The sequence below is a fragment of the Eutrema salsugineum genome, unplaced genomic scaffold (genome assembly GCF_000478725.1).
Source record: "Eutrema salsugineum unplaced genomic scaffold, Eutsalg1_0 scaffold_13, whole genome shotgun sequence".
NCBI lineage: Eukaryota > Viridiplantae > Streptophyta > Magnoliopsida > Brassicales > Brassicaceae > Eutrema > Eutrema salsugineum.
The window spans coordinates 8425377-8441888 of NW_006256885.1; the positions used below are offsets into that span (position 1 = coordinate 8425377).

Here is a 16512-nt window from a genome sequence, read left to right on the forward strand (position 1 = left end):
AAAGTGGAGAGATTTAATAAAAAAAAAAAATTTTGTTGTTTTTCTCATTATGGTGATTGATCAAGATCTATAAGGTGGGAATATGATGGCCATGGTGGATGAACAGTCATATCTCATTGTCGTGATCTTAGACGAGCTTAAGAATGATGATATACAACATTTTCATCTCTAAAACTAAACTGGTAAAGGTCTTATGGATTGAATTAAGATGATATACAACATTTGTCCGTGGAAAGTATCCACAATATCTTATCCATCGAATCTTGTTCACCCTGGTTTACAAAATATGATGAACAATTTGATTCTTAAAAAAATAATGTGATTGAGGATCAATCACATTTAAATTTAATTAATCTTCGTGCAAGTCTTCCAAAGAGCAATCAATCTCATTCAAATTCAATAAAAAAAACCCATCACACTAATTATAACCATTTGTACTGGATCATCTGGACAATTAGTAATGGACAACAATCGAGATGTTTAGAAAACGATCGCATTGCAGAAACAACAAAGAATGAAATGATTAAATAGCGTAAGTGTTTTGAAAAAAAAAAATCAGATGATTCTTAGTTCACCCTCCATAGTCCACTTTGCTTAATTTGTCTATTCTGAGTAATCCAAGCTATATGTGCACATAAACTGTCCACCTTTCATTGTCCACGAGAAGGACTTATTCATCAGGTTAAAAATTGCAAAAATTACTCCATATCCACCAATTCACCATCCACCATCTCTATATCCACATGTTCGGGTATATAGGCTGATTGCATCTTGTTATTTAGTACCTTATTCCTGAAATTATGTCCAAAACTGCTTTCTTAAACATTTGTAACCAACTTCTTAAATTCCTAATCCACCTATTCAATCCTCAATATACAAAAATCATATCTACATGTCCACCTCGCCATATCCACAAATATTTATCTATGTCTACAAGAGTACAGCATCATCAAATCGACATCGTCAATACAACACCATCCACCTTATTCTATCCATATCGTAAAAGGGTTACGGTCAAGTAGAGCTGATCTCTGAAGCAGATATTAGTCATATCTGTACTTAGAGGCTACAACGGAGAAGAAATCTGCTCCGCCGCATTGTTATAGATCTCGGTCGTCGCTCTCCACAGCGGAAAGGACTCCATGGAAGTGAATCGCTTCGTTCGCTTTGCCGTGAACGAGAAAAGAGAGAGAGAAAGTGTGACCCTCTCTAGTTACAGAGACTTAGAATCAGAATATGACTTGATTCAAACACAAACTCACAAACAGAGACATGTCTACAAGTATTCACTCACATCGAAAACCTTATTTAGTATCACCTAGGAGATGAATGTTTGTAATTTGAGGAAGATGTAAGTTTGCAATATTGTTAAATGATGATTTATAATAATGAAGGGTGAAGGTTTGAAATTTCTCAGAAACTGGATTGTCTGTCGGCGTCTAAGAAGAGAGATGAAGAAGAAGCAAAGTAATAAAAGGGTAATTTGGGGTTATCATATTTTGAACAGTAGAAAAGTGTCCAAATAGTTGAAAATGTTTTTTTATGTAAAACTAGTGTGTCATCCACGTTTACCATTGTTTTTATATTACGATTCTTCTCTATTATATTATACACATATTTTTTCCCTTTTTTATAGTTTTATATATGGGAGACTTATATCTCTTATAAAAGGTGTTATTCAGAATGTTTTTTTTTAATAATTTTTTGGTTAATGTTATGGAAGTGCTATATTTATTCTTGTTAATTTATTTTTGTTTATAAATTATTTATTTTTTTAGTTTTTTTAATTTGTAATTGTGAAAGCACTTTCTCCATTAGTATATTTTGTATAAGGCCTTGAGTCAAAAGAAGTACAAAATGTCTATATTGAAATCGGGTTTGGATGGTTAGTATGAAAGTTTTTTTTTAGTCTGTAATTTTTTGTATTATTTTATATTGGCTCATTTTCCAGCTATATTTATTTGTTCGTTCGATGTTTATGAAATCTCATTTTGATTATACAAAACCGTTTTTAGCCCTTCATAATTGTAGGTTTTAATCGATAGCTCTCTCAAATGTTGGCAAAACTCTTCTATTGTTGATAGAGGGTGCTTCAATTGAAAGAGGGTGATTGAAATTTTGGTCGGACCAACCTTTTGTTCATACCCATTCCTTTGGTCCTAATTGAGTCATTTTTTTCATCCTCCTTCTCTTTCTTCCTTGGGTGATTCAGTGACGTTTATTTCGGTATTGTCCACTCTTGCAGTGCTTTTTTCCAGAATCAGTGCCGGTATAACCCCTTCCCATGATTTCTTAGATATACCTCTATTCGTCATCATATTGGGGAGCTGATCAGTTTCTCAGCTTTGGAATTGGTTTTTTGGGTGTGCCGTTGGTGACTCCAATTTGGCGTGGATTTCATGGATCCTTTTTGGGATTGGTAGAAAGTCCAGCGTTTATGGTTAAGCTGAGCTGAGTTTTTTTTCTGGAAAATATTACTTCCGTCGAAAAATCTGTTTATGCAATTCTCTTTTGATGGTGATTCCGTGATTGTTGTCGTTCATATGGTTTGTTTAATTTTAGTTTATGGTAGTGTGATATTTGATTTATTTAAAGTGTCTCATCATTTGCCGTAACTGAAGAAACCGGACAAACTAAAAGCTTTTAAAAAAAATAATTGCACAGATGGCTGCTGAGGTGGCTGCTGAGGTGGCTACTGAGGTGGCAACACCAGAAGAGAGAAAAGCTATCTTTATATATATAGATAAGTAATGAAAGTGTATTTTTATGTAATTCACTCTATATAGTATCACTTGAGATTTCACAATAATTTAAATGGGTCTGTTAGTTTGTGTATTTCATTGATTTCAAAATTCTATTGGAACTACTGTTTAAATATCCATTCAAAATATGTAAGAAAATTCTATTCATATTTGAGCTTTTGTAATTCTGATTTAACACTTTTAATCTGTTACACTATTTTTTTAGATTACTAATCAAATGAAATCTAAGATATTAGATTCTTTTCGTATGAAAAATAATATATATATATATATATATAATCACTTGAGTTGTTAAATATATATTATCACTTGAGATTTTACAAAAAAATTAAAGGGTCTGTTAGTTTGTGTATTTCATTGATTTCAAAATTATATTGGAACTACTGTTTAAATATCCATTCAAAATAAGAAAGTTCTATTCATGTTTGAGCTTTTGTAATTCTGACCTAACACTTTTAAATTTGTTACACTTTTTTAGATTACTAATCATATATAGTATAAGTGAAGTAAATTTTTAGCTTTAAACCCTCTCATTCAATCTTAGGATGGTTAATTACCCTTTACCCCTTCTTAAAAAATAATTAATATTTATCAATTAATTTAAATTAAATTTAACATGATTAAAATTAAAAAAAAAATCTAGATCGTAATCACAAATCTAGAACCCTATATATGTATCATTATTTACGTTTGTTATATTCTTGCTATATTTCACTTGGTTTGGTTGTATGTGTTTTTACTTTCTTTAACGTTAGTAATATAACTCCATGTTTTTGTTCACTATTGCAGAAAGATTAAGAGGCTGCGTATCAGTGGTGCTTTGGCTTTCTAACATAATCGATTTTATGCTTCTGTATCGTTGAAAGTTTATCGTTATTGTTATTGGTTTTTTTATTGAGTTTAAGTGCTTTGGTTTCAAGTTGCTTTTTGTTCGTTCTCCGCCCGTCAAAACGAAAGTGTGGTGCCATACCGGTTGTCCGATCTTCAGAGGCTGTAGCCTATCTAGCTATCCTGGGACACCAACAAAACTCGGGAACCGTATTTTTGTTAGGCCTTCTTCTGCTGCCATTGGGAATCATGCAAGATGTTCTCTTTTTCACAATGACAATAACGGAATCGAACGTTGCGGTTACCCAGGTTTTGTTAAATCAGATAATTTTCTGTTTAGTTTTAATCTAATAGCTACAGCCTACAGGTGTCTTTCGGTTGATCCTGGTCTATACGATTCAATGATATTCGTGAAGATCCTTCGTGTTTGGACACATAATTCACATCTGTCAGGAAGAAGGCTCAAGCTTGAATTATGTGACCAGCAGGTTTGCTATATTTGTACGTCTGTTATGGTAATGTTTCAGAGTATTAAATGTATTAACGTGTTTGTTCTACAGGGTATGAAGATACAAGCGACTGTCTCTATATTAAGCTAGAATGTTAGACAGAGCACATGATTTCTATCTATCATACCGCTGGCTTCACTGCCATTGTTAATTTTTGGGCTTGAATTCAATTCTCGCTCATTTGAATGAGTTTTTGTGTTAGTGTCTCTTGTGTTCAGTGTTTGGATATTTATGTGTATTCATGGATTTTCATTTTGTTTTTCCGTTTCAGTAGGAAAGGCTGAGATTGTTTTTATCACTCTCTTAGATTTGGTTGCTCTTGGATATTTTTGGGTTCTTTTATTTTACTTGCGGGGAAGACGGTGAAAAAGAACAAGAAGAAGAACAAGAAGAAGAATGTAACTATTGGTACTTTGATCTTTTGCACATTCCTCAGACTAAAATCTTTTTTCTTCTGAGTCATTTCATCTCCATTTTTTCCAATTGAACTTGAACTATTTTAGTATTATTTGAGATCAACATTGTTGTTCTTTCTTTCTTCATTGTGGTTTATGGAAAGGGGAAAAAAATCATGAAGGAGTTTTTAGCGTGTTGATGAATCTTATAAGGCTTAGATTGCAATTAAGAATAAGAGAGAAAATGGCTGCCATAATTACCTGGAGAGTACCCACGTTTGATTGTAATGCTAGCGAAAAATTAAAATTCTGTATTTTACCGATAACCATACTGGAAGTAAGAATTAGATGGTTGGCTTTTCAAATTAGGAAATAGTAAAAAAAAATCATCTAAACATAGGAAATGGGATTTCATAATTATGGTTTTTGGATCATGGAGCGACTATTGCATTTGATTATCGTTTCAGCACTTGAATTTCCCTTTTCTCATTTTGTTGGTACGAACCAAATATGTTTTCCATTGGTGTTAGAGCTTTGCTTGCTTAGGTTTCACAAGAGATGTATATTTTAGCTTTAGGTAACACTAACCTTATTTGGTCTTATAAGTAAATTAATATCTTCCTCTTTTAGTTTATTTACGGGCTACACCGGTTTCAATAGGAATAGCATTGAAGTACACTTTATGTAGACGTTTGCTTTAAGTTCCCCTGTTGCTATGTGTTAGAAAAACCTTGAAACGATTATATGACTCACAAACAAGAACCTGTAAATTTTAGTTGCAATTATGGCATTTCAAATTATAGATGGATCAGGAGAGGAGTTGGGACCTTCTATGATTAGCATGGTTGATCCAAATTGTCTTCTTCAAATTATGTTTGTTTTCTGTGCAATTGTGTCACAGGTCCGTTTCTTTGATTCACAATTGATCACCGTGCTGAATGATATTATGGTTCACTGACCCATCTCTTAGATTCATCGTACTGAACTCATCGTTTTTTTACCACAGATGGGAAGCTCTCAGGCCATAAAAGGAGAGATAACACCAGATGAAACAAGAAGAGTCACAAATACAAAGGAAAAAGAATTTCTCTGGGAAATATTCGAGTAGTAATTTTCATCATCCCTGTAATTTGTTTCAAGTTGCTGGAACTGCATTTCAAAAACGTTTCATGTTTGACTAGAGATCCAAAAAAAAAGCACATAAGACACACTGATACAATGGTTAATATGATGAAGATGTTTTAAAGGAAAACAAAATGTGTGATCATTATGAATAAAGAGAAGTAAAAGATAGCGAAAATGTTTGAAAGTTAAACTAAGAGAACAAAAGAAGAGAGGAGCAGTTCAAAGAGACAAAACTAAACTTATGTAGAAATTATATATTATGAAGGATAAGAAGAAGAAGAACATGTTGAAGATTTTCGAGGAGCAACGAAGGGAGATCTAAATTAGGAATCTAGAGATACATAAATGTAAAGCCTTTGAGTATATGTAGTTAATCGATAGAGTATCAATATTAATTAGTTTCTTTTGTGTTCTGATTTATGTGTAATATTGTTGATAAAGAAGTTAAAACCTTCACGTACATGTAAGTGTGATAGATGGAGTTTAAAAATTGATGAATATGTAATTTTAATTTTATGTCTTACATTGCTGTTAATTTGTATTCAGTCTGGTATGATAACAAATTCAATTGCCTAAAGTTTTGGATTTCGTTTTATAAACTTTATGCCTGCGTAAAGCGCGGGCTAACCACCTAATCATATGAAATTTAAGATATAGATTATTTTCGTATGAAAAATAATATAGTTTAATTAAAAATAATAATAATAAATTATAATCGAGACAAGTATAATTTTTTTACTTATATAATTTACTTTAACGGTGACAATTCAGCATGGAAATCTTACAAAATAAAGGTCTTTTCTTAAAGAAAAAAAAGCATCTCAAGAAAATCAACATATAAGAAATCTCCGGCACGATCTTTCGGGTTGGTTTAGATTTGACAAGTAAAGTTTTTTATTCGAAATATTCTCGGCTCCCAACTCCTCAAGACGGTGGCTAGGTTTAGAGATACCTAATAGTTTCGGGAATTAATTTAAGGATACCTAATCTTTTTGAAATTTCCAAACACCACGAATTTGTATATATTTTGAATCCTTGTTAAACTTTTACCAACTCTCATTAATTTAAACTTTTGTGGTATAATTTTTAAATTTCAGGAATTTGTTTTGGTAGTTTTGGATATTTAAATATGCACTAACTTTCTAAATCATCAACCACAAATTTGTATTTTTGTTCTTGAAAATGAGTATTGTCGCCACTTATCGCCATTTAAAATGAAACCGTGGTAAGAAAGTATATATATATATGGTCTAAATACATGTATATTATCATCTTATCAAATTGTAGAAACTTCCATTTTAAGAAATACTTTGTTATGCATGAGGTGTCATGGATATTTATTAACCTTTGCGTTCAGGATGACTTTTACTCTAATATGTGATCGTTTTTCCTGTAATAATTCTAAATTAGGTTTTTTTATATATATGTGACCTCGAGGGATTCGATCTTGTCTTAACATGCGTACTATTCCATATGCATGCATGGTTCCTTCTTGCCGTTCAAATTGCCCCAGAATAGAAATATAATAATGTTTGGGATGAAAAAGAACGTCAGTCAATGAAAGGAACGACGACGTTATCCAAACTAAGCGCGTACGAGTTACGACGAAACTTGTAAAATTCACGAGTGGAATCAAATCGCTATGCTAATTTGTTTCTGATAGATACCATATGCAAAGAACAAAAAAAAAAAGGAAGAAACAAAAAATCTACGGAAAAGTTATGATCGAAGAGAGAACGAAATAAAATAAGAAAACAAAAAAAATCAATCTTGAGAACTTTGAGGAAAAAAACAAATCAATTTGAACTTAGATGGCTTGGACTAACCAAATTAAGTCGTTCCTTTCACGGTCCGCCGCGGCTGTGTATCTTTCTCCTCTACCCTAATTCTATACTAGGCATTTTTTCGGATCCGATCGCGTGAGACCCACGTTTTTTTCGATGAAAGATGTACAGAAAGAGAGAGAGAGAAATAAACAGGAGGAACCAAATAAAATAAAAAAATAAAAGGAATGAACAATCTTTGTTTAATTATAAAATGTCATTTACGATTTAACGAACAATCTGCTGCAGCAACATTCACACTAGTAAACTTGGCAACAGAACAATCTTTATTTAATTATATTTTAATGTATATCTGTAGTAATATAGATATGTGTGTCTTTTTTTAATATCTTTAATGTTGTACGTTCCCGCATATGCCTGAGCTTGCTCTCGAGTATGGCTGCAACCTCCGCATTGACGACCGGAAGGGTCAGCCACTTTCTAGCCCCGCCGAGGTCCCTTTTTGCTTTGTCGTTGCGCATTATCACCGGTACCAACAAGATGTTAGTTTCACGTCGAAGCATCTGCATTATGACATCAACTCCGGTATCCCCATCATCGACAATAAATGCAACCTACACATTTACAGACTCACATTAAGTCGACTATTCAAACTGAGGTTTGTATTACATGAATTAAAAGACAAATGAAAACATTACCTTGAAGGTAATCGCCCCCTCTCGGATCATTTTAACGGCCATATAGCACCGTCTTTCACGGCCACCAGAGGGGTTCCTTCGCTTGCGTTCACCGCTTTCTCCAATGCGTCAATATATATGCACACTAGTTTTGGAAACGATCAAAACGTTGATCATGGTCATGTTATTAGTGTATATTTGTGTTTGGTTATGTTTATAAGTGTATTTGCTTTTGTGTTGATGTGATGTGTTGAAATTATAAGACATGGGGCGTTTATATAAGGGGTTGTGTTACCATAAAAAGAAAAACGCGCACAAGGTTTCATCCAAACATTATAGTTTCTCTACATTGAATTAGGAACTGTTCAACTTACCACAATCGTACGTAATTTGTTTATTTCAATTACGATATACGAGTATCCAATACCTTTAACACACCATTTCACATACTGCAAATAACAAAAATAATAATTAACTCACTAATACCATATAAAATATCTTTTGATTAACGCTGAAAACTAGAAAGGCATTCGTAAAATGTTGTAAAGACATTTTTATTTTGTAATGTCAAACTAAGATTCGTGGCACTAAACACAAATATGCATGCGTGCTGCTTTGCTTTGCTTTGTACCATTTATTGAAAAAGCTTGCCATCGATCATCTTGGACTTGAAGAGAAGAGCAGCATTAAGTCTGGGCCTCTGGGTCGTGGATGTCATGGCGGATCCTCTCGACTTGGACCCAGTCCATAGCACATGACGGTTACTTTGAGCTTCTTGTTTATTCAAGGTATGAGAGTTTAAGTGACAAACAGGCTACTACCCCCCGGGCCAGACCCAATAAGGTCCAAGTGGAAACTAAAATTTATGTTCGAAGCGTGCCTTGCGTGTCGACACGTGGATACGGGTAATGCGGTTCAACTCGATACGGGTTAGAGGTCTGACCCACTAAATAAGAGAGACGGGGAATGTTGGCGATTGCGATGTCGTGACTTCGAAGGAGGTTTTTCGCCGCCGCTAGTGCCCACCGGATTGGCTGAGAGAAACCGACTGTCTTATCAGAAACCCTAACCCCGATAAAATGAATTTGGGGTTTTTCGAATCCTTTTGGGAGTGCCCGGCGTAATCTCTCCTTGTCTGTTCCTTTTATCTAAAAAAAAATGTTTTGACATTTCATGACTGACTCATTAGATTGAAACCTTAGTTAGTTCGTCTGTTTATGTCAAAGTAATTACTGTGATCCGAGCTCGGTTAGTTTACTTCGTCGTAGAAATGTCACATGAATCAAACATAACTTAGATCATAAATTAGTTTCAATTTCAAAGATTATTATTATTATTATTATTATTATTATTATTATTATTATTATTATTATTATTATTTTGTTCGAAGATTATTGTTTATGTCAAAGTAATTGTCGTCTAGGATCTCCTCACCAAATATTTCAATCACAACAAATATATCCACTTCAGTGTCTCTTTTGTTTATTGTCATTCTAAATAAATAAATAAATAAAAAACCTATAATTTTATAACTATATTTTCAGATTCGAAAATCCAATTCTCTCCCATCTCTTCCGCCGCCGCCGCCACCGATGAGCCAGGTCCGCTCCGCCGTCGTATCTCTTCTCTCTCTGGTAACCAGCCTTCCACCGCCGCCGCCGCAGCCTGTGATTTCCCCAGATCCATATCGATATCCGCCATGGGAGATCAAGAAGGAGGTAGCTCCGTGAAAGAATGGTGGGAATGGAGTTGGTCATTAGTTCTCTTGAAGAAATTACCCATCATATTTGCAGATCTTGAGTTTAAAGAAGACAAAAGGGACCAAATCATCTTTGAGGGTATTTTAAGATTTATTAAAAAGTATTTTTCGTTGTAATGAAGCCAAACGAAATCATCTTTCTCTGGTAAATCTAACTCAATTCATTTAAAAAGTTTACTAACATAAAATATGTTTTTTTTTAAGTCTTCTTAATTAGTTGCATCTGAATTGCTATTCCAAGATAAAACATACTAATAGCATCAAAATGCAGCATCGGGTCGGAATGCAAAAGCCAAATTTAAAAACGAACATGCAGCATTTGGATGCAGTATCAAATGATGTTTTCATTTGTTTCTTATACAATAGAGATCAAGCTTTGCGTACAAGAAATCGCAGTTCTAAGCAAAATATGAGACCTGTAATCAAGTGTGAAATATAAATCATAGGATTTTAACTCAGGATCATAGATAACAAGACTGGGATGATCGCCACGTGCATCGAAAAGCAGCAATGCATTATTATCCTTGATAACCATGAGTGGAATGACGCATGGAATTACACGCGCAACACAATCAGGGCTGAACCAATGAGAATTAGTTGGTAGATCTAACGAATATATTTTTTCCCAAGTCATGTCCGATTTGTCTAATGACCATATCTCTTGTCTTGGCCACTTCTTCTGGGATACGCAAAGCCGATTGTTCAGGTTACACATGATGATTTGTTTATAAGTGGCTTCGACAAACGGTGCTTTTGCGATCACTCGAAATTTTTCTGTGTGAAGGTCAAAAGATAATATTTTTGTTTCCATGATATAGTCATCAGTGAACCAATGGAGTGATCCATCAAAATATAGTGGGGTTTTGTAATAAACAATACGGCAAGGAGCAGCAGTCACATACCTCCACGTGTTGGTGGTGCTAAAGTCAAAAACTTCACAAGTTGTAACGTTTTCAAGCCCTAACTCAAATGAATTATATAACCAAACCAGTTTATATGTGTTTGTGAACTTGTCCTTGCCAAGTCCTAGATCCCATGTTGTTGTAGAAGAGTAGTCTTCTCCTTTCCAGCTATTTCGACGCAACATGTCAACATAAACTGCTTGGAATCTCGCAAGGGGAACACTTCGAGACCATCTAGTGGTTGGATTAACCACACATATACGATTGTAGTCATTGTAATAGCATATCATACCATCACAACTCCCACAAATTAAATCAAAACAAGGATATTTTGCCACGTTGGAAATATGGACATCTTCAGGCGGAGGGCAAAGGTTTAGAGGTTTGACCACGTCTGACGAATTTAGTGTCAACCTCCTAATTATGTTTTTTTCACTCTTCGTAACTCCACCAACATCAAACCATTCAATGGGATTTATGAGGAGAACATCTGGATCTCGCCATTGCTGTCTAAAGAACAATTGTCTCTCCTTGAAATATCGAGATTCAATTGTTCACATCCACTGTTTTGACACTGATTTGAATCTGAGTAACGATTTCACCGGAAATTTCTCTAGGATCTGCTCTACTACATCAAGGGATAGCTCCATCATAAAATATCTAGGTCTTGTTTCTGATATTTTTTTTTTCAAGTGTTAGGCTTATTTTATTTTCTTCTTCCACACACATGCCTTAGCATTTCGTTTAGTTATATTTATATATATCACACATCCTGATCTTGCCTATGTAAGGCTATGCCATGGATTCTTATCTCCAAAACTTAAATGAAAGTAAACCTTCAAAACAACTTTTGTCAATTAATTCAATTTTAAAAGGAAATGAAAATTCCCAATTGTTCAATATTTTCACTGAAACTATCAATTGTTCAATATATTTTTCCTTGGAAGGAGGTAAATCTTCTCAAAAGTGTCATTTGTTCAATATTTTTTTTTTCTTCTTGTAATAGAAAGATAACTTTTCTAATTGTACAAAAAAGATAACCTTTCTATGGTAATATATTTTCTGATAACTAAAAACTGTATACACCATAATTTAATGCATGAGGCTCTTGGTTACTCTTTTATGATTTTCTGGGCATTGAGTTGATCTGAAAATGAGAGTTTCTTTACTGAATTTTGAGAGGTCTGTCTTCAAATTTTCAAATTTTTTTCACATTCGTTAAATTTTTATAAATTTTTACATTTCTTTGTTTTTCCTACTTTAAACATCTGTGTCGGGTGTTCTTTTCTACCATGTAAATTTTGTGATTCCAAGCGGATTGGCCTCTCTGAGACTAATCTTTTTGAATCATCTTAATAATTTCCATCTTCATTTTACTTTCTGACCTCATTTTACATATTATAGACTTAAAAAAAAAAAAAAACAAGATCAGTTTTGGGCGAAATAAAACAATTTCGTTGATCAACGGAGATAAACCGGTTGGTTAAATGTCAGACTAATTCCCGGTTATTCTTAAGCGAAGCCGGTCGAACAGTTACAGAAAAACCCTAGATAACCACCTTCTTCACGCACTTACCGTCGTCACTCAATGAAACTCTAAAACCCTCAACCAGAGAGAGAGAGAGGGGAAAAAACGCAGTCTTCGTGGAATTTAGCGGAGGAGAAACAATGAGACCACCAATGGGCGGCGGCGGGTTCAGGGGACGGGGAGGACGAGACGGCGGCGGCGGTCGATTTGGTGGAGGAGGACGACTTGGTGGTGGTGGACGATTTGGACGCGGAGGCGGTCGCTTTGGGTCTCGAGACGAAGGGCCTCCTAGCGAAGTCGTGGGTTCGTTTCTATCCTTGAGATTGTTTCTACTTCTTGTTTGATTTTCGAAATACATAGAAAAAATTATTAAGATGCTCGATTTTTAGACTTGAGTTTTAACATGAATGAGTTGGTTCCTGTAAGTGTAGCAGTATTGTAAAGAAAAAAAAGCTCATTTTGTGATCAGTGATTTCTAATTGACGAATCATATCGTGCTACTTTGCTTTCTCTCTTTGTTACCCGCAAGCTAGTCTTGTTGTATAACTACAGAGCTGAATTACTTCACCAAAATATCTACAAGTATGATTCTTTTGACGGATTTGGTGTCTGATATATTGTTAGTTTCAGCTTTGAGTTAAGGGGTTCTTTTACTGTAAAGAGAGATATATATATATATATGACTTTTTGTCTTGACTACCTTGTGTGACGAGGTTTTCTTTCTTTGCTTACAGAGGTTGCAACTTTCCTCCATGCTTGTGAGGGAGATGCTGTGACCAAACTCTCACATGAGAAGATTCCGTATTTTAATGCCCCCATCTACCTGCAGAACAAGACTCAGATTGGGAAAGTAGATGAAATCTTTGGCCCTATCAACGAATCTGTAAGTTCTCTATCCAACGTGGTCTTCTTCCTCCAGTTGTATCCAATCAAACTAGAGGTTTCAGGCATTAATTTTTTTTTTGTTTCTTCTTCAGCTGTTTTCTATCAAAATGATGGAAGGTATTGTGGCCACCTCGTATGCTCCAGGAGACAAGTTCTTCATCGACCCAGGAAAGCTTTTGCCTCTCGCTAGATTCCTTCCTCAGCCAAAGTAAGTTGCACTCTTAACAAATGAAATCATTAGTAAGCTACAAACGGTTAACTTCAGCAATTAGCTTAGTTTTGCCGTGAAAAATGGAGACTTGAATGAGAGTATGAACTGGTATGTCTTCGTTCTTGCAGGGGTCAATCAGCGGGTGGCCGTGGTAGAGGTCGTGGTGTAGGAGGTAGAGGCCCGCCTAGAGGTCGTGGTGGTAGAGGCCCTCCAAGAGGAGGTCGTGGTGGAGGATTTCCCGCAAGAGGTGGTGGTCGTGGAGGCTTCAGAGGCCGAGGAAGAGGATACTAGATTCTCCTCCCTACTTTTTAAACCTTATCCAACTTGTACCCTTTTGTTTTATCAATGACTATCGTTTTCACAGACTCTCAGTTAATCGATACTCTGCTTTAAAATTAATGGAGTAAAAAATTGCATCTAAATTATCTTCCATTGATAGAAAGTTTTTTTTTTTAAATTACACTGCAATGGAAATTGAATGAAATCACAGAGCAAATCAATAATAGAGAAGGATTGTCTGAGTTGTTATTATTGAGATTCCAAGGTGATCTCATGATCCCCAGCCTCTGATAGTGGTAGCTTGAGCCACGCGTTTGACACCGAGGGTGAAAGCTCCCATACGAAGATCACAGGAGTGAGTCTGACACATGTCTTTCAAGTCTGTGAAGCCGCGAGTCATGTATGTCCTAAGCTCCTTGTTAACCTTTTCCTCATCCCACATGAATCCTTGTATGTTCTGCACACAAAACACGAATCAGTGTTTGATCGATTGGGTTTAGGTCCTACATTCTTGGTTTTGAGTGTCGTACCTGAACCCACTCGAAGTAACTTACAGTGACTCCTCCTGAGTTTGCGTATATATCTGGGAGGATCACAACACCTTTCTTCCTCAAGATCTGCAGAGAAGGATAGTACACAGTCTCTATGACGCCGAGTTTAAGAGAAGAAGAAGGAAGAGCAAAAAACAAAATTTTCGAACCTCGTCAGCCTCAGGATCAGTTGGATGATTGGCACCTTCAATGATGAATTTTGCTTTAATCTCATTCGCATTTTCCCTACACAACCAAACTAAGAATTTTCAGAGGAAGTTCGAGTGAAAAGGTTAACTTATGTGGCAAGAAAACAAAAAGACCTGTTGATGACGCCCCCTAGAGCTGCAGGGACAAGGATATCACAATCTTCAACAAGAATCGAATCAGGATCGGTCGAATCAGCACCATCAAACCCTTTGATTCCTCTGTTTTCTTTGGTATGCTCGAGCAAACCAGAGATATCGATTCCATTCTTGTTCTTGATTGCTCCTGTGACATCGCTCACCGCCACAATCTTTCCCCCTTTCTCACTTATCAACTTCGCCGCCCAAGAACCCACATTTCCAAAACCCTAAAATACAGAGACAGTATGAGTAGAGCTTCTTAACTTCTTTCGCAAGCAATCGCTTAAAAAACTTATTAACTTTTATACCTGAATGACGAATCGCTGTCCCGATATGCTCTTTCCATGTTCATTTAGTAGAGCTTCTGTTGCAAATAACACTCCTCTTCCAGTAGCAGCATCTCTCCCCAGAGATCCACCAAGATCCTGCCCACAACATCATCCTCAAGAATCATATCTCATTCGGTTTTAGATTGGTCAGGCATATAAACCGAATCTCGATTAGAACAGTAACTTACAATGGGTTTTCCGGTCACAATGGCAGGGGAGTGTCCGTGGAATTTCGAGTATTCATCAAGAATCCACGCCATTGTCTTAAACATGCATCATTATACATATATTTCAGACAACAACACATAAGAACTCCATTGGAAGCACAACAAGAAGAAGATTTTAAAAACCTGAGGACCGGTTCCCATATCAGGAGCTGGAACATCGGTATGAATCCCGATGAGATCATGAATCTTCTGTGTGAAAACTCGAGTCAAACGTTCGAGCTCCGAGATGCTTAGCTCGCTCGGGTCACAACCAATACCTCCTTTGGCTCCACCGTAAGGTATCTTAGCCACTGCTGTTTTCCATGTCATGAGTTGAGCCAAGGCGTTTACTTCATCCGGTTCCACCTGTCAATTAACCGAGATCCGGTTTAGACATACCAAATTAAATTTGCTTGGTCTAATTAAATGGAAATTTTCTTTTTATTTGAAGCAAACCTCTGGATGATATCTAATTCCACCTTTCATGGGACCTCTTGCGTTGTCGTGTTGGACTCTGAATCCAATGAATGATGCTAGAGTTCCATCGTCTTTCGGAATGGTACATTCCACCTGCAATAATCGGTTAATTTTCGATTTAATGATGTCTTAACCGGATCGGTTATGCAGATCTGTTGTTGTATATGGGAGAAAACAGAAGAAAACATTTTAACCTTGATCTCTCTGAAGGGAATGAGAAGACTTTTCTCGAGCTTTGAGTCCAAACCAAGAAGCCTAGATGCTAGCTTGAAGTTTCTGTTGGTTGCTGCTAAAGCATTCATGGTGTTTTGTGATTTTGGGTTGATTTGATCAGGGACTTTGATTAGAAAGCTATTGGAAAATGTGATTCTTGCTTACGATATTGCAAGCGTGTGTGTATGGTTGTGTTTATATAGGTAGATACGTACACACTTCTTATTTGTGTGTGTGTATATATATATATGTAGTTCGTATATTAGAATAACAAATAATTATACAAGGAAAATGAATAACTGAAATAATATGATTTCCATAATTGATCCTGATTTTGAGTGGTTAGAGTAGTATGTCTTTGTTTAGTAAAGTTTGTTTTTTTAACATAAAAATACGCAAAAATGTAATAGTTTTTAGAAATTGCACATGTCTTTCATGTGTTTTAAAATAGTGGAATATTCATTTAATCAAACGTAATAAAAGCCAGATCGGTAGACTTAATTAAACACGATAAATATTCTTTTCATCCCTTAAAGAGCACAATAATGTTGTAAGAAATGTAGACTTAATTAAAGTGTCTACCGATAAATAATTTTTATCGTGTTTAATTAAGTCTATCGATACACTATCACCAATATTATATAGATGAAACTTGAAAGAGAGAGCTCGTAAGAAAATTTCGAATGGTTTTATGTCATTTTATATTTCTAAAGGATCAATCCGCAATGAATCTTGCATGTCTTGAGATCTTTACGTGTTATTAACT

At 35.4% G+C, this 16512-nt stretch overlaps 2 protein-coding genes and 1 pseudogene across 2 annotated transcripts; 1 reads left to right on the forward strand and 2 right to left on the reverse strand.

The window, feature by feature from the left end:
- Positions 1–10194: 10194 nt before the first annotated feature.
- On the reverse strand, positions 10195–11391 carry LOC18024947 (annotated as a pseudogene).
- A 930-nt stretch (positions 11392–12321) lies between these two features.
- LOC18024948 (putative H/ACA ribonucleoprotein complex subunit 1-like protein 1) lies at positions 12322–13797 on the forward strand. Its single transcript, XM_006408180.2, has 4 exons — positions 12322–12572; positions 13004–13152; positions 13247–13362; positions 13494–13797. The coding sequence occupies exons 1-4, from the start codon at positions 12410–12412 to the stop codon at positions 13654–13656; spliced, it is 591 nt and encodes a 196-aa protein (XP_006408243.1). The 5' UTR covers positions 12322–12409; the 3' UTR covers positions 13657–13797.
- Positions 13798–13896: 99 nt separating this feature from the next.
- LOC18024949 (probable glutamate dehydrogenase 3) lies at positions 13897–15835 on the reverse strand. Its single transcript, XM_024159751.1, has 9 exons — positions 15728–15835; positions 15513–15626; positions 15201–15422; positions 15039–15113; positions 14830–14946; positions 14498–14748; positions 14345–14420; positions 14175–14261; positions 13897–14101 (listed from the first exon to the last, which is right to left on the reverse strand). The coding sequence occupies exons 1-9, from the start codon at positions 15833–15835 to the stop codon at positions 13916–13918; spliced, it is 1236 nt and encodes a 411-aa protein (XP_024015519.1). The 3' UTR covers positions 13897–13915.
- Positions 15836–16512: the final 677 nt, after the last annotated feature.

Coding starts and splice junctions, on each gene's coding strand:
- LOC18024948 (XM_006408180.2), top strand. CDS start 12,410: ATGAGACCACCAATGGGCGGCGGCGGGTTCAGGGGACGGGGAGGACGA. Junction 13,153..13,246: donor TTGGCCCTATCAACGAATCT/GTAAGTTCTCTA, acceptor TTTCTTCTTCAG/CTGTTTTCTATCAAAATGAT. Junction 13,363..13,493: donor AGATTCCTTCCTCAGCCAAA/GTAAGTTGCACT, acceptor TCGTTCTTGCAG/GGGTCAATCAGCGGGTGGCC.
- LOC18024949 (XM_024159751.1), bottom strand. CDS start 15,835: ATGAATGCTTTAGCAGCAACCAACAGAAACTTCAAGCTAGCATCTAGG. Junction 14,749..14,829: donor GACAGCGATTCGTCATTCAG/GTATAAAAGTTA, acceptor TCTGTATTTTAG/GGTTTTGGAAATGTGGGTTC. Junction 14,421..14,497: donor CTAGGGGGCGTCATCAACAG/GTCTTTTTGTTT, acceptor TTGGTTGTGTAG/GGAAAATGCGAATGAGATTA.